Genomic DNA, 22,413 nt, shown 5'->3' with positions numbered 1-22,413 from the left:
CACAACAGGGGATCCTGTCGATGTAATCTACAACACCATGTTTCTAGCTTTTTTTGTATGTTTCCAGTATAGCAACTAGCCAAGAGCAAGCCTAAATGCTGCAGTGTTCGATGTGATTTTGGCTTTCCCTGACAATTCACTCTTTCACATCTCACCCATTAGACCTATAAAAATAATACAGCATTTCCCATTAGTAATCTCTCCCACTTGTGACTTCTTTTCTTTGTGGCCGGAGGGGACGAAGTGTGCAGTTACCCCACAAAAACCTCTCCAGAGCAACCACCATGAATTCAGGAAACCTGGCCCTCAGCCCATCAGCTTTTCCCGATTCCGAACAGTTCCTATTTAATTTCTCTCCTGGCTGCTTTTCCTTTTTAAAATGCTTATCTTTTAAGGCTAAATGCATGAAAACACACTGTTCCTAGGTATGAGAGGATGCATCCAAGTATGCCTGAAGCCTGCTTCAGGCTAGTCCTGCACAGACCCAAGAGCTGCCCACACTATGGTTAGAGCCACAGCTGGTTGTAAGCAGTCGCCACCAGGAAGCAGCTCCATTTCATCTTACTCCTAAATCTTACACTAGGATCAGTTTTACAGGTGCGGAGCAAATCACTGCAGATGTGAGCCGCTTAATTCAAATCCAGAAGGAAGCAATTGCACATCATAAACCAAGTGCTGCAAGCTGTTAAACTAGTACAAGCTAATGTCTTACTGGTTGGTGTCAGAAAGCTCTTGTGAAGGTCATCTGGGGTCTGTAGGGCCTGGCATATATTGTCACAAAACTTAAAGATAGTCTGTAGTTTTGATATCTTTACCTTTCTCATGAATTTAAATGATATTGGCCAGCAAATTTAGAATGTAGCCAGACAGGCACACGTACAACCACATAAAACATGACCAAGTAATCCTTTATTCTCCTAAGAAACTGAGCAACAAAACCCCTGTAGTTTTGAACTCACTGCCCAAACCAGGCAGGTTTCCAGGACAGGACCCTGTGAAGATTTACGAACCAAAATGTTAGAGGTTACAATGTCTAATTTTTAGTCGCATGGATTCCTTCTTCTTACCTAACTTGAGGTATTCTCAGTACCAATGGCTGACAGCCGAGATAACTCTCATAATGGTCTTTGTGGTCAACGGAGAGAAACAGCAACTCTTACCATATGAATGACCCATTTCTAAGAAGGTTATCAACATAATCAAATACGTTGTGCTTGAGAAGTGCCCTGATAGTAAAGGCTCAGAATAAGCACCCCTCCCCCTTTAATCCCCCAGTGTCCCAGGAGACCACATTACTGAATTTCTATCTATCTATCTATCTATCTATCTATCTATCTATCTATCTATCTATCTATCTATCTATCTATCTAATCTATCTATCTATCTTCTATCTTTCTATCCTTCTATCTTCTATTCAAACTTCACAGGTACCAGCCTATAATCAGCTATGTTTAAGGAGGTTGTGGATGCCCCATCCCTGGAGGCATTCAAGGCCAGGCTGGATGTGGCTCTAGGCAGCCTGGTCTGGTGGTTGGCGACCCTGCACATAGCAGGGGGGCTGAAACTGGGTAATCATCATGGTCCTTTTCACACGGGCCATTCTATGATTCTATGATTGTCCACCCTGAATACCATGGAGAAGCCGCTTCAGTACTTTCTCCCAATGTTTAGAGGAACTTCTCTACCTGGTAGACTAAACTTTCTGCACTTATGCATTGGAAGTTTAAACCTTTTTGCTCTTGGGATAGTTTGTGTTTTAACTAAAATAGTTTTCCTTCATGTTTTCTTTTCATCTGCCTTCCAAGAGCAATCACATTGACTCTCAGGCTCCAGTTTTATCAGTCTCCTCATGCAAGCTTCCTCTTCACCTTCAAAAATGTACAAGGAAAGTACCCTGAAGGGGGAAAAATGTCTTTTTAACTTTGTGTATATGGTGACCCTTTATCTTATTGTACCTTCATATTTGTGCCCTATCCTTTAGTTTGCCCTCTGCTTACATGGGCATTTCACTGTGAGAAAGAAGAATGAGTTAAACGTTCAGAAACAGAATTGTACAAGCACTACGTGGGGGATTCAGGGCTAAGAAGAGTCTCGGAAGTCACTCTAAGTTCTTCCTGAAAAATCATCTGGTTGCCAGATTGGGCAAGCCCCTCTGATTTATGTATTTCTTGGGTTCTGAAAACCTAACTGAAGGGCATTAACATTAGGCTGCCGCACTTTTAAGAGATAAATTACAAATGAGAACACTGAACACATCTCAGAAGTAATGGTATTTCCTTTGGATATTCGATATCCCATACAGTCGAGTGCTGACTCGAGACTGATGAAAACTTCTACTGTATGCTTGATTTATGATCTATTTGGAGATGATTAAAAAAAAAAAAGGGGGGGGGGGGGGGGGGAGGGAGGGGGGCACTTACTACTTTCATTTCTTTGTTTCCTCTTACTTTTTATTTATTTTTTAATAACCAGGCCACAGTCCAGGAAAAAAAGCAAGATTTGCAGATATGTTTATCGACCCTTGCACTGTGATTTAGTAATATACATCAGCTGGTACTTACTCTCACATAAATGAAAACCCGATGAGGAAAGATATTGAGCACATGTTCTAAAATAAGTATATGCTTTAAACATGCTATTAAATTGCAGTACTTGTCTTTCCTCATTTTCTGGATTTTTCCATTTCCTTTCCTGGAGTTTTAATTCCTCTGGGGCATATAATAAAGTCCTTACTCAGACAAAACTACTTTACTATTTACTTTATGCTGAAAACTGCATGAGACAGTAATATCCTCGAGACGAGGAATTTCTTATCATTTAGGTCTACAAAATACAATTGTTTTTTCATAGAATCATGGAAGCCTTGAGGTTGGAAAAGACCTCTCAGATCACCTAGTGCAACCATCAACCCACCCAACCATGCCCGTTAACCATGGGTCACAGTGCCACATCCACACGGCTCTTGAACACCTCCAGGGACAGCAACTCCAAAACTTCCCTAGGCAGCCTGTGCCAATGCTTGGTTAGTCTTTCTGAGGCAATTCCCTCCTGCCCTATAGCTGTTATCTGAGAGAAGAGACTGACATCCAAGTCATCACAACCTCCTTTCAGGTCGCTGAAGAGAGTGATAAGGTCTCCCCTGAGCCTCCCTTTCTCCAGACTGAACAAGCCCAGTTCCCTCAGCTGCTCCCCATACGACTTGTGCTCCAGACACTTCACAGCTTCATTGCCCTTCTCTGGACATGCTCCAGGGCCTTGATGTCTTCCTTGTAGTGAGGGGCTCAAAACTAGTCACAGTATTTGACACAATAACTTTTGAATAAAATAATGTAAAGTTTACCATTCTTTTTGTAATTGTAATTTCAGTGGTCCCTTCAATACTGATGTTATCTAGAAAACGCCAGGAAGGCTCCCTTAGAGTAAGCTGTTTTCTTATGTATTAAAGGACAATCATGAAACATCAGCCATGATACATCAGCTAAATGGATTGAGACTTTAACACAAGGTGAACGACCTACAGCTGGAATTTGGTGCCCTTTCTCATTATTACTCTGTGTGTATTTTCAGTTTATCCACTGGGAATGCTTGTGAGACACAGTCACTGTGATTAAGAAGGTCAGAATCTATTCCTATTGACAAAAGCTTATTTTAACACTTACGATTTCTTTTGTACAGCTTTTGCTTTGACTAGCAAGCACTTCATCAGGTGAGTCATCCCCTTTCACTGGGTCTAAAGCTTGCACAGTTTGATCTGTCAAGATTTATGGGCATGTATGCATATACCCCATTAAGCTACACCACTGAGGAGAAGGATACAGTGTTGGAATAATGAGAAACTCACTGTGAGCAAGTAGTATTAGAGTTGGGCTAGAAACACACTGTAAGCATGCTGGCAAAGGAGATGATTCCTCTGCAAAGGGATCAGAGCTGGGGCTGATATTCAAGCAGCTCTTTCTGGAGTAGAAATCAGAAGCCTGAACGTGGTGTCCCAGTTTGCTAGGCAATATAATGGGGAAGTGGGCAACACTGAGGAAGGATTCACTACCCAGTGGGAAAGATCTGTTGCCTCTGTGCAGAAGGCACTGGGGTTTTGTATTCCTATCCTACATGTGGCACATGTAGGTGTAAGTAAGGCATGGTCTGAAGCCACTTTTCTCCTCAGAACTCCTGTGGGACATGCATTTCTCCTACTCAGTCAGTAAGCAACTCAGGCTCCGTCTCTTCAGTGCTCAAGGCCTGAAGCTGTGGGCTGGGAAAATGAAGGTCTTCCACCATTCCTCCTTCTTTTTCCCCTGCTTGTCTTCACTGCTAGTCCCTCCTCCATCTACAGGCTGATTCAATTCAGTAATTTGGCAAGAAGTTAGCCTCTGGCTTTTATTTTTCTGATTTAGAGAGATGAAGGGACTACTGCAGGAGTCTCACCAGGTCAGGTAACAAAAAGCCATTGGCAGAAGTGTCAAGCTAGGAGCAAGGGATGAGTGGGGGCTGGGAAGTAGGCATTTGTCAAACCGAGGGTGCAAGTGGGAGCAGCCCTTCACCATTTAGGGTAAGCCAGTGGTAGAGTGGACATCAATGAGCTTTAGTCTTATGTGAAAATACACCTTTCCCCCTCAGAAGATGTATGAATCATCCCAGCTACTCACAGCTACTTCCCTGCATGGCCTCACAAGGGGCAATTGTCAGCTTTGTCTCATATCATTAGAAATTGATTTGGTAAAGAACACCTCCACCTTACCCTGATGACTGCAACAACATTTTTCTGAGTGTAAAAAATATCCTCACAGATATACAAAATCACATAATTAAACTGAAGCAGTTTAATTTTAAATTAAAATTCATAATGTCTTTCCGGAAGGTTGTAAAGCCAACCTAAAGTAAATGTTGATCAATTCTATTTTCTTTTTCTATTACTTGTCAAGTTTTCCTTTCATCTCACACTATGAACCAGAGAAATGCCAGAGTTTTTCCCTCAGACTTTGATCACCGCATTACCATGACAACAATGTATTTACTGTAGCTATAATGGACAGACTTCAGATGTCAACTGGGTCCCTTGGAAGTCCATGGGGAGCTTTTGGTCTCCTTATACCACAGTAAATGAAAGAATGATTCTCTCAACTGAAGAGCTATCTAGCAGGTAACTTGTATTTGCTCTCAAATTCTGCCTGCTCTGCCAGCAGTGTCCGCTGCCTTCCATCAGTCTTAAATCCACTGGTTGTTTTAATGATATGGGAAAACGGGTCATACTTTTATTTATTGGCATGCTTTGTGCTTTGCTGACTGAAGACCATAATCCAACAAGGTAATGCATCAATCTGACAGGATGTGATGCATGGACATGGTGAAGGTGTTTACTGTTACTGTTTATGTTACTGTTCTTTTCAGAGCATTACAGCCTTGCACAGCAAAAGAGAAATGGGTAAGGCTTTGTTCTTACACAGTTCACAATTAAAGGATGGTATTTTTGCATGTATAAAGGTTTGGTGTGTAAAAATATATGATAGAAACAAGACCTATTATGCTCCTGAAGACATTGATACATGGGAGTATTCAAGTCACTTCACCAATAAAAAAAAACCTTTCAGCAGAAGAACAAGCTTTATACCTTACTGAATTACAGATACAAAAACGGCACATGTAACTCCTACTCAGGATGCAAGAAACAGCTTTGTTACAGCAAGCTTCTTAACATTTGTGTTTTCTTACATTAAGGACTTTATGTACAAATAACAAAATCCCTTTTGCACAAGGTTCTGCAGGGAGTAAAGTACAAATATACATACAATTTTTCAACAATGCCTGTCAATCTGCTCCTAAAAGATGTAATTAGAAGATCAGAAAACTAAGTTAAAAGCCTGTTTGATCTCAAGAGTTTGGCTACATACTGACAATTTTGGAAATAATTCATATCAGAAAGAACTGTTGAAGCTTTATGTAGATCTGAACGTGTACGACTTATATCTTCTCAGATGTAAAAATAGCGCGTAGTTCTTTAAAATGAAATTGTATCAGCAGTCATAAAGGTGATCCTAGATACTAGTAGAAAAATTATTTGTCTATTAAAACCAGTTAATATTTTTTAATTTAAAACCTTGAAAAGCTGATTTAACCATTCCAAAACATATCACAGCATCGGAAACACCTGAAAATGAGCAAGAAAGTAGCACTGGGTGCTCAATATGGATAATTTTTCTGGTACATACACTTCAAGATATGAATTCCAGATTCTACGGTAAATTTAATCTTTTAAACTACCTTTAAAGCTACATAAAGTCTTAGAACAAAGTTTTTAGGGAAATACTTTTCCATTAAACTAAATGCATTTTTTTTTTTTTTTCTTTGACTTGCTTCAAGCTTGCTGAACTACACTTATTCAAAATACCCCAATGTGAAGTAAACCAGCCATGGCCCATATATATTTGTGTGTTGTTCATATCCTGTTCTTCCAAACTATTTTTTGGGCCTATCAGCAGCCACAATAATGGAACTGGATAGTGCTGCTAGAGGTGGTAGCTGTTGGTCATTCCCATTCCCTATCTGCATTAGATACGCTGATTCTGTCCTTCATGACCTGGCAGTGTTGTGCATAAAATTCTCTTCTTAGCCCAACCTTTGTGCCTTGCCACTTGAAGACAGTAGATTTTGGAACTAAAAACAAACCATGTTCTTAATCTCCATTTTTTTCCTCTCACTCCCAAAATAAAGAAGCAATAATTTCAAGAGAAAATGGAAGAGCTCCTCTAAGAAAAGATTAGCTCAGTAAATGAATCTACAAAATGATCAAGATGAAAATTTGAAGTCTTGAGTGTTTTATTAAGGCTCATGTATCTGGCTGCAGCAAATGTGAATTTTATTTGTGGCTAGGCTTGTCAGATCTCCCTCTCCTCCTGCCTTTTCTAGGGAGTGACCTGGGCATAGTGCTTGCCTGGAAGCCTTGCAGGATTCCTCCAGCTAGGAGAACTTCTTTCAGCCACATAGAACTTTCCCATAACCAAACCACTTGAACTGAAATTTTCCAATCTGGTATCTTCCTTGAATTACAATTATTCCTGATTTTAGCCAAAACATTTAAAAAGCAGAGGTGGTACATTCTTGAGAAACGTTTCACTATCTTGCTTTGCAGGTGTGTGTGGCCTTTGCAACAAGGATATCTCCAGTTAAAAACCAACTACAACGCCAACACTTAATAAAATTGAAGTTGCCACCCTGTTACATGGAGATCAGTGTTGGCACTTCAGAATTGGTTTAGGCCAGGATAAGTCAGCTTTGGTGGCACAGTCTCATGCTTGACCCGTCCCCCAGCTTAAGCCAGCAGTTGTGCAGTGACTCAGATTGGGAAATGCCAGCAAATTAATATGACTTAAAATGACTGGTAACAAGAAACAACAACAACAAAAAAGCGAGCGTAGTGCAATCATTAAATCATTAAGTACAGAATCATAATGAATATGCAGGAAGTGAATAAATTAAAATCACACAGGCAGGCTTAATTATACTATTTCCTAATTTCTGAGCACTTGACTTTGCATCCATAGTGGTTAGCATTTAATGCAGCTTCTGCGAGCACGTGACTTTGCTCGTGAAAATCCTCCTTACTGGGCACTGTTGTGACATTTCCAAAATACCATGAGACTTCCAGTCACCTCAGCTAACAAGCTCTGGCAGCTGCCATGGTCACAGGGCACTGATGCAGGTAGTGATAAAGGGAAGCAGCAAGAGGCAGGGACGAGGAGCTCTTCCTATGAGCTTTGTGAGCATTTGCTAGCAGCAGAGAAGTGCTTAGCTTGCCAGCACTGGGTTTCCATTTCAGGTGCCCAAGTGAGCATGCAGCCCCTGTCTGTCCCTCTGATCTCCAGCTCTTTCCACACCTCAGACTCCCCACTCAGTCCAGCCTCACATTTGAGGACAATCATCTGCTCATCCCTATTTCTGGCTTTCCAAGACTCAGAAACTTCCCAAGCAACTCTGTACATTACTCCTTGATTTCCAATACTACTTCCAGTCTTTGCTCAGCCCAAAGATCTCCTTGGCTTCTTCTCCAACCTCTTTCTCCCCACTATGTTGCATGCAAGTTTCCACCCTGATCTTCCTCCTCCCAGGTTCAGGTCCACATCTGCCCTCTTTCCAACGCTTTTCCTTCAGTTGGCCACAGAACCTTCACTTTGCCACATCTCATAATGGGGGCTCTTTCTCCATCCCTCTGCTCTTGTTTCTCTCTACTGCCAAAAGCTCCTGGTCTCCTTTGCTCCTCTGCTCCTCATTCACTCTCTGTATTCCCTCTCCTGCTGGTCATCATTTTCTCATCTTCATCTCTCCACTCACCAGCTTCCCGCAGGAAAAAACACGGCCCCATTTATCTTGTCCTCCAGGACACTCATGAAAAAAATATTTGTGGAATTCTGTAAGATAACTTAAACCCACAACAGCTCCAAAGGAAGTCCTGCTTCCCTTCCTTGAACCCACCACCGCCATTTGTATGTCTGCACCACGAACCAGTTTAGGAAAACACAACAGCTGAAAATTAGCCTATCCACACACAGAACAGGTTAAATTTCATCAAGATCAGCTTCCTAGTCTTGCCTACAGCTCCTGGAAAAGGGAAATAACATAAATGAGTATTCAAATTCAAGAGTAGAACAGGCTCATCTTCTGGCAGAGCAAGAGGAGCTTCACCTGAAACAGAACTCTCCAAAAGGAACCTGGAGACTAACTGGGAAACAGAACTAGAGGAAAACATCCAGCAAGTTATTAACTCCAGATTAAAAAAAGCAGAAAAAAGGGTTGGCCAGAATGGAGTTCCTTCCTACCTTGGATTCCCTATAATCTTTGAAAAAATACATGCTTCTCAGCTCCCATGCTACTGTGATGACTGCTCCCTTTCCACCCAACCCATCCCTGTTGCAGCATACGCGTGAGTCAGAGTGGGGAACTAGTCAGCCTTTAAATATGCACTTAAATCTTTCCATATTCAGGAGAAGACTTAGATAAAATTCTGAACAAATGGGTAATGAAAAGCACGTACCTAAGCATTTACCTGAATAAAGTTGCTTTGTTGAATCTGTGCTAAAATGCCAAGTGCCCATCAGGCATGCTCAGCATCTTCCCCAGCTCTCCCGTACACAGAGCCTCTGCCATGATAAATGCTACCCTCCCAAGGGGGAAATTGTTTTTTTTCCAGAGAGTAGCCCAAAAGGAGAGGAGCTATCAGATCAATGATAATGCTTACCACCCCCTTACACCCCTTGCTTTCCCAAACCGGAAAGGGGAGATCTAGAAACAAGGTGAAAAACAAACTTTCCTAAGAGAGCCATGAGAGATTCCCCATCTCCCACACATCTTTCCAAGCAGCCCGCAACACAGTGAGGAGATGTCTGTGATGCTTGCTTGGAAGCTCACAGACTGAGAGATGGAAAGCCACCGAGTGCAGGAGTCAAGTTATTTATCGACATCTCTTCCTTTCTGAGCTGCTTTGCAGATTGCCAGTGTACAGGAGGGATTTCAGACTGAGCGCAGCAAGCTGACCTTTTTCTTGTACGTGTTCTGGCTCACTGGGGAGGAAGCAGAATCATCTCCAGTTCGTGTGATTGAAGAAGCTGTGGATACTTTGGCTAGTTGGCCATTACTCATCATACTTGGGAGACTAAGTTGTTTAAGCTGAGACTTCTGAGGGTGAAGAAGAAATGTTTCACATTTTACATTATATCTTGAAAATATGAAAGCTTGCTGCAGTCCTTGGATACAATATTTATGAATTGGTCTTTCAGCCAAATCCACTTCTGCATAAGGATACACAGCTGCCAGTACCAAGAAGTATGGTACTTCCCAAATATATCTTTGCCATTTTTAAAAATCACTCTAGAGGCTTGAAAATAGTATTTCTTTCTTTGTAAGTTAAATCTCTAGGTCTGGTGTTTCAAAGAGAGCCTGAAATTAGCCAGATTTTTGTGTTTGTTTGTTTGTGCACGAGAATAATTGATTAAATCAACACAAGCGTAACTGATTACACACTCTAAGAACAGTGCTGAGGAATTCAGCTGCAAAACGAGCGGCATTGTGAAGAGCTATACCCGATTTTTGTGCTCACATCTCATACATGGAATCCCCTCTCAATTACACAGTACCAGTTTTGAAACGTCTCATTACCTTCCACCACCGGATATCTCGATTTTGAATGTACTTAACCTGTGTTACCAAGACAGAATTATTCTAGATTCCTCTTTAAACTTTCTCATGAAAAGGGAAAAAAGAAATTGCATAGAAGAATATTTAAACACGTATGACTTGCAAAAAAAATATCCTCCTTCTTTCATTAACCAGCATGATGACCCTGTAGTAGTTTCACAGAGGGAAAAAAACTGCAGAGAAATATGGCAAGTCTCATGCCAGTGATGACGTTGCAAATACATACATTATAGACCAGACAAACAAAATGTGAATTCCAAAGTTAAACTCTGAACTTATATCCCCAGGTACTCATATCCCCAGGTACTCTGAAAAATAGCCTATCTTGAAAAGAAATTGAGAAGACTACCACATTTCATATTTGGTCAACAACAATAAATCTATTGTTCAGATATAGTTTAAATCATTCTTTGGAAAAAGACAGTTCTGAGCAAAAGAAATAGAAATTGCATTAAAGAGGCAGTAATGCCTTTTTAACTGGCATTACACTGTGCATTTTGCCTGTAGTTTTCAATACATTTTAGGTTTTCCAGAGCAACAGAAAATTGGACACCATGAAACAATATTTGTAACCTTTACTAAAAGAGAAAAATGTGTTTGCTTATTCGAGGAAGAATAAGCAACTTTGGCATTATGCCTTTTACATTTAAAGGGAATGTCTGGAGGGATGCAGATGCTAAGGAACTGTGAGCTGGTGGCATTACTTTGAAATTCTACACTATCCATTAAGAAGGCACACAGTCATTATTTACTTCACAAGCCTGAATGGGAACTTTTGGAAAAGAGTTGGAGTATCAGTTCAGCTTGCAATAAGATAACAATGCTTAGCACTTTCAAAAGGTTTTCTGTCTTCAAACCAAAAGTAATTAGTAGGTAGAAGAGAGAGAATGGCACTGCAAAGGCACTAGCAGGAATAGGCATACAGGGAAGGCACAAGAGCAGCTGGAAGCAACACTCTGTGGTGCACAAGGAAATGTCTCACGAGGCTCAGGCACCAAGGTGGATCGACATCCAGAAGAGGCTTCACCATGACTCCTCTTTCAGCCAATCACAGAGTCACTAGGGCTGGAAATGACCTCTGAGATCATCCAGTCCAACTGTCAGCCCAGCCCCACCATGCCCACTAACCATGTCCCTCTATGCCACATCTATGTGTCTCTTGGACACCTCCAGGATCGGTGGCTGCACCACTTCCATTTGCAATGGTGTATTTCGCACAGTACACTCCCCTGCTCGGTGACTCCCTCAAACACATGGTTGTGAATGCACCCATTGCTGATCAGAGCCTAGACTTCTCTATTAGGCTGCCCTACTTTGTCGACAAGAGAAGTGATGCACAAAGGCATTATGTTTGTGGTCTAAGCTCATATCGTTGCACAGTACAATTATAAACAAAATCTATCTATTTTGAGATTTCCAGTTTTATTGCCATCAACAAAACCCTTTTTACACAGACTTTAAAATCCTGAAGTATTTTCTTCTGACTGCAATACTGTGCCAAATATTTTTGTCATTTCAAAACCCAATTTACTGCTACAGCCCTGCATGAATGCTTCAGAGGAACTTTTAAGATCTTGCCAGAATACAAGGGAAGATTACTGAGATGGATTTTGTGCAAATAAATCTCTGTCTAAATCGCCAATCTTATAAACCTGTGCATCACCCTAAGGCAAGTACGTGGATATAGGCACCTATACGTAGAAGTAATCTAAAAGAGACAGTGAAATTACTTGATACATGCATGATCTATAGCAATTCTTAACATGACTGGAGTCAATGAAGGTGGGGATAACAGGAGAAGTGAAAGAGGGAAGAAGAAAGGAAGAGAGGGAAAGGGGAGAAGCAGAAGGTGTTGTCTGAAACGAATATAAAAAAACAAGGTTCTCGTGGAGAAAGCTAAAGATTAAAATGATGTAAAAGAAGGAGAAGAAACAGATAAAATAAAGTTAAAAACAAACAAACAAAAAAAGGGACAAAGTTTAGTCCTATTAGAAACTGAAGCCAGTAATTCTTTGTCAAGCCAAACTCCTCTTGATTTCAGTGGGAGTTTTGCCTTAATGAGGACAGTAGGATAGGCACCAAATGCAGCTTTATTTCTATACTTGAATAACAGCAAGATACAGCGAGATATTTTATTGTTGAAAAAGACTGTGCATTTTTGAAGAAATATGGATATTAGAGGCCAGGCAGTTTAAATGTAATTGCTACAACCAGCTGGGATACATCAGTGTGCATCAGCTTACAATAAAGCCCTTCATGCTGTAAGAAAGAGAAAAGATGAAAAAATGGACTCGTGTCACCTTGCAAACAACTGAATTAAAGGTCCAGAATCATTCCAGGAAAGTTTCCATTTACTTCAGTGACAGCTCTGAAAGCAAACAAGATTCTTCGGTCCTTCTTATTAAAAAAATAATACAAATACAGCAGTGAATATGAGTGACCTATTTATTTTGTATCCGCATTGCTCTTGCTGAAATTGTTGGAAATGCACCCATGTGTTTCACAGAAGTATTCTCTGATTAGGCTGTTCTCAGGCAGAAAGACCGAGAAAGTGTATTCCACAGATGTTGCACTGATACAGTGAAAACTAAATCGGTGAACAAAATACTCTTCTGACCTTGGTAACCAAAGATAGAGCGACGTTTAAAAGCCAGATGTTCATCTGATGAGCAAGATGAAGATTTTGGCTAAGTAGTGGTCTTAATGGTCCGTGAAGAAATCGTATACCTTTATAAATCACGAATTAAAGGAGCTCTCACCAGAAGAGTGTAATTGGACTGTGGGTATGTCAAATGCAAAGCCTCCAATTTAAAACCTTTTACTGTTTTAGATGTCAAAACCAGGAACAGGCAAAATACCACAAGTAAAATCTGTGGAATTACCAATAAAAACAAGGCACTTTTTTTTTAAAATAAGAATTACAAATAGCAGAAAAATACCCCGCCTCCACCTGATCACACACTAATATTTATTATCTACAGAGCACTGCAAGAATATCAATCTTATCCGTGATATGAGAAATACTGCGTCAATTCTCCATGACGTATTAATGACAGTCATCCCACTCAAACCAACAAGTCCAAGATGTACTCATAGTAGAATTCATTCCGCTGATCAGACAACTGGCAGTTCTCACATACGGCACTCACATTCACCTGTTGATTGAGAGATTACAGGTGGGAGCTTCCCTGTTAAAAGAGCCCTCCAGCTTAATGACTTGACACACCTAAGGGTGAGTCAAGATAAAAAAGCTCGGGTTGAATCATCCATCAGTGACAAAAAAGGTAAAAAAAAAAAAAATAAATAAAACTCAATTATTATTGTTTGCGGGAGTAAAATTATGTTAAAGAAATTCACTGCCATCTGTATGCTTGTTAAAGTTGATTTTCTCGTTCTGGTTTTTCTTCCCTACAATTGAACAGTATTGTCTATTTTTAAAGAAAATAAAAGCTGCTTGAATAATAATTTGTTTTTCCCAAGACAGAGGAAATCATAGTGATGGGCTTTAGGAACGGTTACCGAATTAGAAACAAGAATGAAAAACAAGTATTTTCCTGTTCAAGGTTTTCACTTTAATGTGTTTTTATTTTCAACTCGATTGAGTGCTGACTATAGAAAATTCAAGGCTACCAGGACATTAAGCTGCTCAACCGACTGAAAAGTTTGATGCTCTTTCTAAAAAGTGAAGCTTATCTGGGAAATGAAATCAGTGTCGTTGCTCCGAGATAGCTCTTGGGAAGAGAAGTTAATATGGCTTATTAAATAACGTTAAATGGGATCCAGCATGATCTGCAGAATCCAGGAGTGCTCTTGGAGCTCCTGCTTGCTCCCCAGCTGCTTATGCAACACCACTCTCCCGTTCAGCGTAAGGGCCTGCCATTTGGTTACATAAGGAATTCCTTAAATACATACAGGCACTCATACAGTTCAGTTACACGCTGCCTTTGAGTTTCTTAGCAGCTAGCATAGGGGAATTTTAAGAAATGACCACAACAACATGCACATTGCCAAATTTCAGGTTGTTTCTGTCATTTTCATACAGCTAGTTCTCATCTAAGAAACTAGTGGGTAGCACCAGCACAAGCTACGTGTAAATACTTTGACCGCTGCCTAGGCAGTACAGAGGTTTTGGGTTGGAATGGCTGTGGTGTTCATTACCCAGGGCTTTAAAATCTGCCTTTCAGACGATTAAGAAAATTCTGGTCCAGCAACTAGCGGCCAACACAACACTGTTTCTTTAACCAGTGCCTGAATGCTGTGGTCAGGTGAGGAAAGATTCTCCCATTCTTTGGCTGGAATTTCAAAGCTTACTCTCTAATAGACAAATAAAACCAATGACAGCACTCTCAGGTCAGGAAACAAGGCCGCTGTGCCCCAAACTCTCTCTCTGATCCTGGGCAGCAGCTAAGGCTGGGGAGGACTATGTGAAGACTATGTGAGGCATGTGGAAATCCAACAGAGCAGAGACTCCTTCAGCCCGGCATTGTAGCTCAGTGTTCAGTGTCTCTTAGTGGAATTGCTTCTGTGAATGTAATTGCTCTCTGAACCCACTTGAACCTAAGGAGATAAGACTGCCATCCTTGGCATGACTGCATAGCTAAATAATAGGACACCAGGGAGCGAGCTTGAGCCCTGTACCCTGCTTTTCCAGCCCTGCATAAGCTTTAGCTCACACCCTGGCTCTGATCTGGAGCATATCAACCAGTTTCCACAAACCAGCTCTTTCCACTCAAATACACCATCACAGGGCAGGAGGGTGCAAGCCACCACGAGTTGCTTGTGCTGGGGTCCCCAACACACCTCTTGTAGCAGAGCAGGCACAGCTGGGGGACCACCTGGCCCAGCCATGGCCATCCATGATATCAAGGAGTGCATAGAAGAATACGGCAAATCAAATGAAGTATTTCCTCAGGATATTCACCAGGCTTCCAAGAATTTGCAGATCAAAGCTTCCTAAGCGAGAGGCAGTGGTTTTGTATTTAATAGCCGGTGATGGATTTCTCTTCCATGAACTCATCCAGTCACCTCATTAGCTGATGTAACCTCTCAGCATCCACATCCTGTGGTGAGGAGCTCGGCATTCAACCACACTGCTCGAGGAGCCACCTCCCTTTGTCTCAAGCCCCACGACTGCCTGCTTCACCCGGTGCCCTCCTGGCTGTCTCTGACAGCAGTCACTCCCAGCTTGCCTCCTCCGTGCACTGCAGGATTTTACAGATTTCTGTTTCCTTTCCTGACAATCATTGCTTTATTAGCCTTGTCACTACACATGCAGAAGCCGCAATGATCCTCTGATCACTAACCTCTGAATCTCCTTATCTCCTCGCTCCCACCATATCCTTTTGGAATGGAAGAATCAACACATATAATCACAAAGATATGGGTACACCTATAGTTGCTGCAGTGAATTAATGATTCTCTTTTTTATTATTTCCATTGTTTTGTTTAGTTTTCTACACTCACCTTCGTATGTTGCTTGGAAAGTTTTCTGTGTTTTTTATGGAAGATTTTATCTAACTTTCTGCATCTTCACATTGACTCTTGGCAATGGATTTCTATGATTTTCTTCTGGGTAACATAGACTTTCTTTCATTAACTGTCAGTATGACATATTACATATGAATTCACTTGGCATGAGGATACTCAAAGAGAAAGGATGGTTTAGGTGTCCAGGTAAATGATGCTTTGTCATGCTGGCTCTTGTTCCATGTTTTGAAATAACTAAGAAGTTTCATACCTGAACTTCCAAATTCCCATTTTGATCTCAAGCCCACATAAACATCCTTCAGACTTTTTTTTCCCCCATATGACAGAATCGCAGAATCACAGATTGGCTGGGGCTGGAAAGGGACTTCAAAACCCATTCAGTTCCATCCCCTGCCGTGGTTGGGCACCCACCAGCTGAGGCTGCCCAGGGCCCCATCCAACCTGGCCTTCAGCACCTCCAGAGATGGGGCACCCACAGCTTCTCTGGGCAGCTGTGCCAGCACTTCACCAACCTCTGAGTGAAGAATTTATTCCTACTAGCCCAACTAAATCTACCCTCTTAGTTTAAAGCCATTACTTTTTATCCTATTGCTTACATGCCCTGGTAAAAAGTTTCTTTCCAGCTTTCTTGTAGGATCTCTTTAGGTACTATTTTATCTTATGCATGGATCCTTAAGAATAGTGCTAAAGCCTTTCTGTCACAACTGAGCTAGCAAAAGACCACCTGTTTTACACAGACGTGTGCCCAAGCAGAAGAAGGTGAGCTCACCTCCCAGTACCCACTATTTACACAGTCAGAGCTCTCAGCATGGAGCAGGGTGTGCACCTGCTGTAGAAAACAATGGCATTGCCTCACAGAGCTTATAGATGAGGGACAGGACAAGGGACAACAGGAAGACACTGAGAGCAGACAGCAAAATGTGTGGCAGTGCTAATGGATGCTAACAAATGTCCAAGCTCACCAGTGGCCTATATGCTGGGAGAAGTTTATTCTCCTGAAGCCACAGGTGAATTTTCAGACTGGTGCCAAATTAAAGGCAGGCAGTATGCGAGGAACACTGATCTCTGCCTTGGTTCTTGAATAAAGGAACAGAAGAGTCTTTCTGTTCCAAAGTGTTATTAAACACGACATTTGGGTTGGAGTGACGCATGCATCATGGTTTGCCTTTAGGGGAAGAGACACAAGAAATGAAGTATAAAAAACAGCTCATATCCCTCAGTCCCCTAAAGATAGACAAAATTTACATGTATTGGTAAAAGAAAGGTATGTCCCCAAACCCCTCAGCCCAATCTACCAAGATCCCTGAGCATGATATGAAAAATGCAAGGAGTAAACCATGCCTGCAGTTTCTCAGATGCTTCAGCACAAGCCTACAGGATCACATCACATCACATTGTCCTTCCTGCCCTACAACTGTTACATCTCTGAAATCAGCTGGTGATACATCAATATATATACATCCTGCGTGGCACATAGCAGCAGGTCCCAACAAAGGGTCTCTCATAATGCCACTACATAAATAAATCCACCACCATCTCTACAGTCCGCTTTAACGCTACTACAAGGCATTTCCTTTGCAAATTTTAGTAATCAGTCTCAGAACAAAAAATGGCAGTCTCAGCTGATGCTGATTTCTGTTAAACTTCCAGCCTGAATTAAGTTAGCTAAAATACAAATATTTGCACGGCCTCAGCCTGGTTTCTCAAAAAGAAGCTGTAATAAGACCAAGGATCAACAGAAAGCTAAGCCAAATCCCAGAAAATGCCTGGTTTTCATACAGATAATGATCTCCCTGCAAAATTTGCAATGTGAGTGCATCTGTCCTAAGAGCCTGAAAGCAAAACATTGTTAAACACAAATGAAAGTTACTTAAATCCTAATGTCCAGCTTAGGAAGAAAGAAAAGCAGTAAAGTACACATAAAATACACATTTGAATGCCATTCTCAGTTGTTTTACATTTACCGTTTACCAATTGTACAGAGACGTCATTTGTTTGCTCTAAACTTATGGCTGTGCAAAATGTCCTGTCCTTAAAGAATGCCAAGCTACAAACTGGAACAATCAGCCGCTGATCTTCATTTTCCTACTTTGAGGCAAATGTGTTATGATGCAGCATCAGCTCCATGATGACATACTGTTTTGTTTCCACGGGACATTGCTGTGTTGATTTATTCTTAATATACTGAGCTATAAATTCTTCCTGTGGAAAACCCACATCAGCTTACTGCAGGATGAGATGAATCCTGGAGGTCCACAGCACAAAGGTGTAGTGTGAAACTTAATGGGGACAAACGCAGCTGCCATCTCGTCTGCGGCAAAGCTCATGACTAGAGGGATGTGGTGCACAATGAGCAACAAGAGTTGCTCCTCAGAGCAAGGAGACCAGAGACTGATAGAATCACACAGCATCCCGAGTTGGAAGGGACCCATAAGTAGCATCAAGTCCAACTGCCAGCTACACATAGCACCACCCAAAACTCAGACCATCACTGGATGGCAGAGCAGTTCACATGGAGGAAAGAAGTAGAAGCAGGGGCTGAAGAGAACAGAAGGCTGTGTGAGAGGGAAGATGAGAAGGACAAAGAAGTGGTAATAACACAATCCAGTCATTGAAAGTCTGGAAACCACTGGTTTTTGCAGGCCAAGATCTCTTGTCCCTGTCCACCACAAGACTCTCACTGTGTGTTTTTGTTCACCATTCCTTCTCTGGGTCTGTGTTTTCCCTGTCTGTTTCCATTTCCAGCCCTTCCTCTACACCTTGTTGACAAACTTTGTCATGTACCGACTCCACCAAGCCCTCTCACTTGATTCCAAGGTCCCTTCCTTTCGCTTCCCCCACACCTCCATCACCAGTGCTGCTTCTCCCCCCTAGTCCCACACTCTTTCCCCATGCATGCGAATGAAGCAGCGTCCCTTTCCTTCCCCACCCCGTCTCCATGCCAGCAGGAACATCCAGCCACTGCAGCCACATCCCCACATCCCCTCCTTTTAGTGCTCACCACAGCAGCAACATCTGGGAAGAAGACCTGTGCAGGGAAGCCCATTCGGCCCTCCAGCCGCAAGCAGGAGCGCTCCCATCCTTCCCAGGAAGACGAGCTCAGCGTGTCATAACAATGAGAGCATCTCCAGCAGTGCCATGGGCAAACCCCCAAATGCCCACCACTTCCAAAGTCTGGAAGATTTTCATAGGCTCAACGTGACGCATACCCCCGTCACAAGGTTGATCCCGAGCCAAGTATCTTTTTCCTGCTCCAAAACACAAAGCCACAAGAATTCAACTGTTTCGATGAAAGTGTTTTTCAACAGAGCCAAAAAAAAAAAGCGGATTCATGGAGAAACAAAGATCAAGGTCTCCTAAGGCAGGATGGGATGTACCTAAACCATCTTTGTCAGATACGCGGTCAAAGAATGCAATTTCCTCTCACCACGCTCTCAGAAATAGCTGAACCATTTTATCTGAAACTTCCTAAAGAGATTCTGTCTTCGGCAAATACTCAACCCGGAAAATGTCAGCCTACTTTTAAGCCTAGCAAATACATAAGCACCTGAAAGCAGAGCATTGTATTAGAAAGCACAGGGTAATTTTAACTGTAGACAACATCTCTGCCTATGATAAAATAACAATACCTTCGAGTGCTGGGCTAGAAAATGGGACAGCTGCAATTCTGCAAAGTATCACCTATGGGTTCAGCACTTCATACAGGCAGGGCAGCACCTTTATGAGTGAAGGAAGGCAATTTTAAGCATCCCTGCTGGCTACACGGGTTAGAGCAGGGCTCAGCAGGGCAGCGGGGCCACGTCTACGAGGTGTGAGCACTGCTAACTCAGCGTCAGCACACAGTCTAACGCCGCGGAGGGACACAAACCAACACTCACTCAGAGGTGGAAGGGAGATGGCTTCCCGCTTCAAGGTGCTGCCACTTGTTGAGCGGGCACTGAGAGCCTGGTTAGATCATAGCATCATAGAACGGCTTGGGTTGGAAGGGACCTCAAAGCCCATCCATCTCCAACCTCCTCCACGCACTAAGTCAGGCTGGGCAGCCCCGCAGCCACGAGTCCCGCAGCCCTTCTGGAGACTCAGAGCCGCGAAAAGATTAAAGTTCCTCTGCCGGCCGCGGTGCTCGGAGCCGCTCATTATTTCTGAGTCACTTGAGTAGAAAGTAAGCTGCCGCCCTGCCGACAGCTTCGGAGCGCCGAGTAAAGTTTATGGATGAGCGTGCTCCCTAATTGACAAACTGTACGGTGACCGTGCAGGAGAGCCTCAGCGCACAGCTCCCCGTGAAAGAAGCGCTGTGCTGCTGCTTAACGCTGCGTTCAACATTCCCCCATCGCGCACGCTGCAGGGAAGCGAACCGGGGCTGGGTGCGCGGCTACAGCGCGCACCGCAACGCCTGCTCCCGTGCAGACGTCCCACCGGGCCTCAAGCAGAGATCCCCACGACCTTACCGCAACTTTTCCTCCCCCGCACCAGCGGTGAGAAGATGACCCCGCATCGCGCGGGAGTCCCGGAGACGGCGGGAGATGCCCCGATCCCACCTCCCACCCCCCCTCCCCACCGCGGCGCGGTGCCGGTGGGTTCCGGGGAAGGGAGCGGGCGGGTATCCCGAGGGGGCCGCGGGGCCGCGTGTTACCTGGGCTGCCGATGCTGCGGGAGCTCGGCGGGGAAGCCCCAGCCGCCGCCGCCGCCGCTGCTGCTGTCCGCGGTGGCCACCTGGGTGCCGGTGCCGCCGGGCTGGATGCCGCCGCTTCTCCGCTGCCTGCCGGTGCCGCTGCGGCAGCGGCCGCCGCTGCTCCAGGCGCGCAGGAGGCCGGGCTCGGGAGCCGGCAAACTCTTGGTCGCCGCCGAGGAGCCGGGGACGCCGCCCGCCTCGCTCCCGGTGCCGGGGCCGGTGCCGTGTCTCATGGTGCGCGGGGCCGCCGCATGCCGCGCTGCCGCCGCCGCCCCGGGCGCCGCGGGAGCCGGGCGCTCCGGGGCCAGGGGCTCCGCCGGCAGCGGGAGGCCGCCGAGAGCCCGGGCTGCCGCGGGGGGGCTGGGAGGCCGGGGACCGGGGGGGCCGCTGGCTCGGGCTGCCGCTGGTGCATTAAGTTAGACGCGCGGCCGGGAGAAGCGGAGCGGCCGCGGGGGCCGCGGGGCCGGGAGTTGACGGCGAAGTTGGAGCCCGGCGGGCGAGGCGGGGGGTCCCCCCCCGGCCACCTCCATCCCCCGGCCGCCGTCCCCCGCTCTCAGCCGCCGGCGCTGGGGGGCCGCGCCCGGCGCCCTGCGCCCATGGGCGGCCGCGGGCCCGGAGGCTGGAGGCGGCCGATCGCCCGCGCCGGCTTCCTCCGCCGCCCGCCCGCCCGCCTTCCCCGGAGCTCGGAGCCCGCGACCGAGAGCCCGGCTGGGTACGCAAAACGGGTCAGAGAAGGGGAGAGGGACCCCGGATCCTGGCTGCCCCCTCCCCGCCGCCGAGAGCCCGGGCTTCGGGGAGGGTCGGGCCGGGAGGTGGGCAGCGAGAGGGCTGCGGAGGAGCTCTCCCGCCCCGGCTCCGTTTGCACAAGTGCAGGGAATGTTCCACTGACCTACATATTTTTCCAAACATACGTGACCTTTTTCTCTCTCTCTCTCTCTCTCGTTCTGTGGGAGGAGACAGGCGTGGATCCAAGAAAAGGAGAAGCTGGAAAGAGAACGAAAGGGGAAGCAGGGGAAAAAAAAATAAAACCTCAACCAAAAAACCCAGCCCTGAATCAGGGATGGCTTCACAGCGCCTCAGGCAAATCCGGCGTGCAGGCTACTGTACGGGTCCGGAGCGGCATCCCCGCGCCGCACTGCCGGCTGCCCCTGTATCCCATATTCCCGCATCCGCATGTTCCTGTATCTCTACATCCCTCTATCCCTACATATTCCCATCTCCCTTATATCCCCACATGTCCCCATCCTTACATCTCCATATCCGTATATCCCCAGATCCCTACACCGCCGTATTCCCACATTCCCACATCCCCCTATCACTGACCCCAGGACAGTGCCGTGGGACCCCCGGCGGGGCAGCATCCAAGTGCAGACCGGCCCAGCCTCACTCGGCGGCCGGGGACATCCCCCGCCCGCAGGGGACACCCCACGAGCTCGGAGTAAGTCCCGGCCTCGCCGGGCACAGGCAGTAAGTCCCGATGTAGTTATGCAACGCCGCACCGGCAATTAGAGCAAAACCTTGAGAGAGAGCTCTATTTTTTTTCTCCCCAAAGTAGGTCATTCTTTTTATTCCTCTCTTTGCATCATTTATTTTTTTCTTTCTTTCTTTCTTTCTTCTTATTATTTTTCTTTTTTCTTCCAATACCTCCTCCTGAAAAGCAGCCAGTCAGAGATAAGGAACGTGCCAGAGCTGGGTAGCACTCTCCCTCACTGCCCATCCCGACGGCTAGGAGCGCAGCCAGGGGACAAGGGAGCTGGGCAGGAGAGCACTTTTAAACCATGCTACCCTCGTTCCCCTGCCACCATACCCTGTGACTACGATCCCCAGCGCACACGGGAATTGTCACAGGAAACTGTCACACTCTTCTGCTGAGCGCCTTCACACCATCCTTTCTCCAGCGGGTGTGACTAATGTTGAAAGGGTAAAGTTGTTTACTTTTAACCAAGATTAAATAGAAAACTTTGCAAAGCTCCTCCCTTCCGTTGGATGGAACCCAGCAGTTTTTCCCATTTGGAAATTGTCAAACAGTGGTTAAACAATCCTTTGGCAAACAAGTAGCACCCGAGGGAATA

At 44.8% G+C, this 22,413-nt stretch overlaps 1 protein-coding gene across 8 annotated transcripts in view; it reads right to left on the bottom strand.

The window, feature by feature from the left end:
• NPAS2 (neuronal PAS domain protein 2) overlaps positions 1 to 20,552 on the bottom strand; it is a 96,529-nt gene extending 75,977 nt beyond the window's left edge. For 4 of the 8 annotated variants that reach the window (XM_072355945.1, XM_072355964.1, XM_072356001.1 and 1 more), the window contains exon 1: positions 20,118 to 20,191. In XM_072355945.1, the coding sequence (XP_072212046.1) occupies positions 20,118 to 20,164 (47 nt within the window). In that variant the 5' untranslated portion in view covers positions 20,165 to 20,191. Of the gene's footprint in view, positions 1 to 18,670; positions 18,801 to 20,117; positions 20,192 to 20,302 lie in introns of those variants that run through there. The other 4 variants (XM_072355935.1, XM_072355992.1, XM_072355983.1 and 1 more) reach the window with 4 other exon arrangements.
• Positions 20,553 to 22,413: the final 1,861 nt, after the last annotated feature.

Source organism: Excalfactoria chinensis, chromosome 1, assembly GCF_039878825.1.
Source record: "Excalfactoria chinensis isolate bCotChi1 chromosome 1, bCotChi1.hap2, whole genome shotgun sequence".
Lineage (NCBI taxonomy): Eukaryota > Metazoa > Chordata > Aves > Galliformes > Phasianidae > Excalfactoria > Excalfactoria chinensis.
Note: the sequence above shows the minus strand (reverse complement) of the source record. Positions and strands in the feature narration are given on the sequence as shown.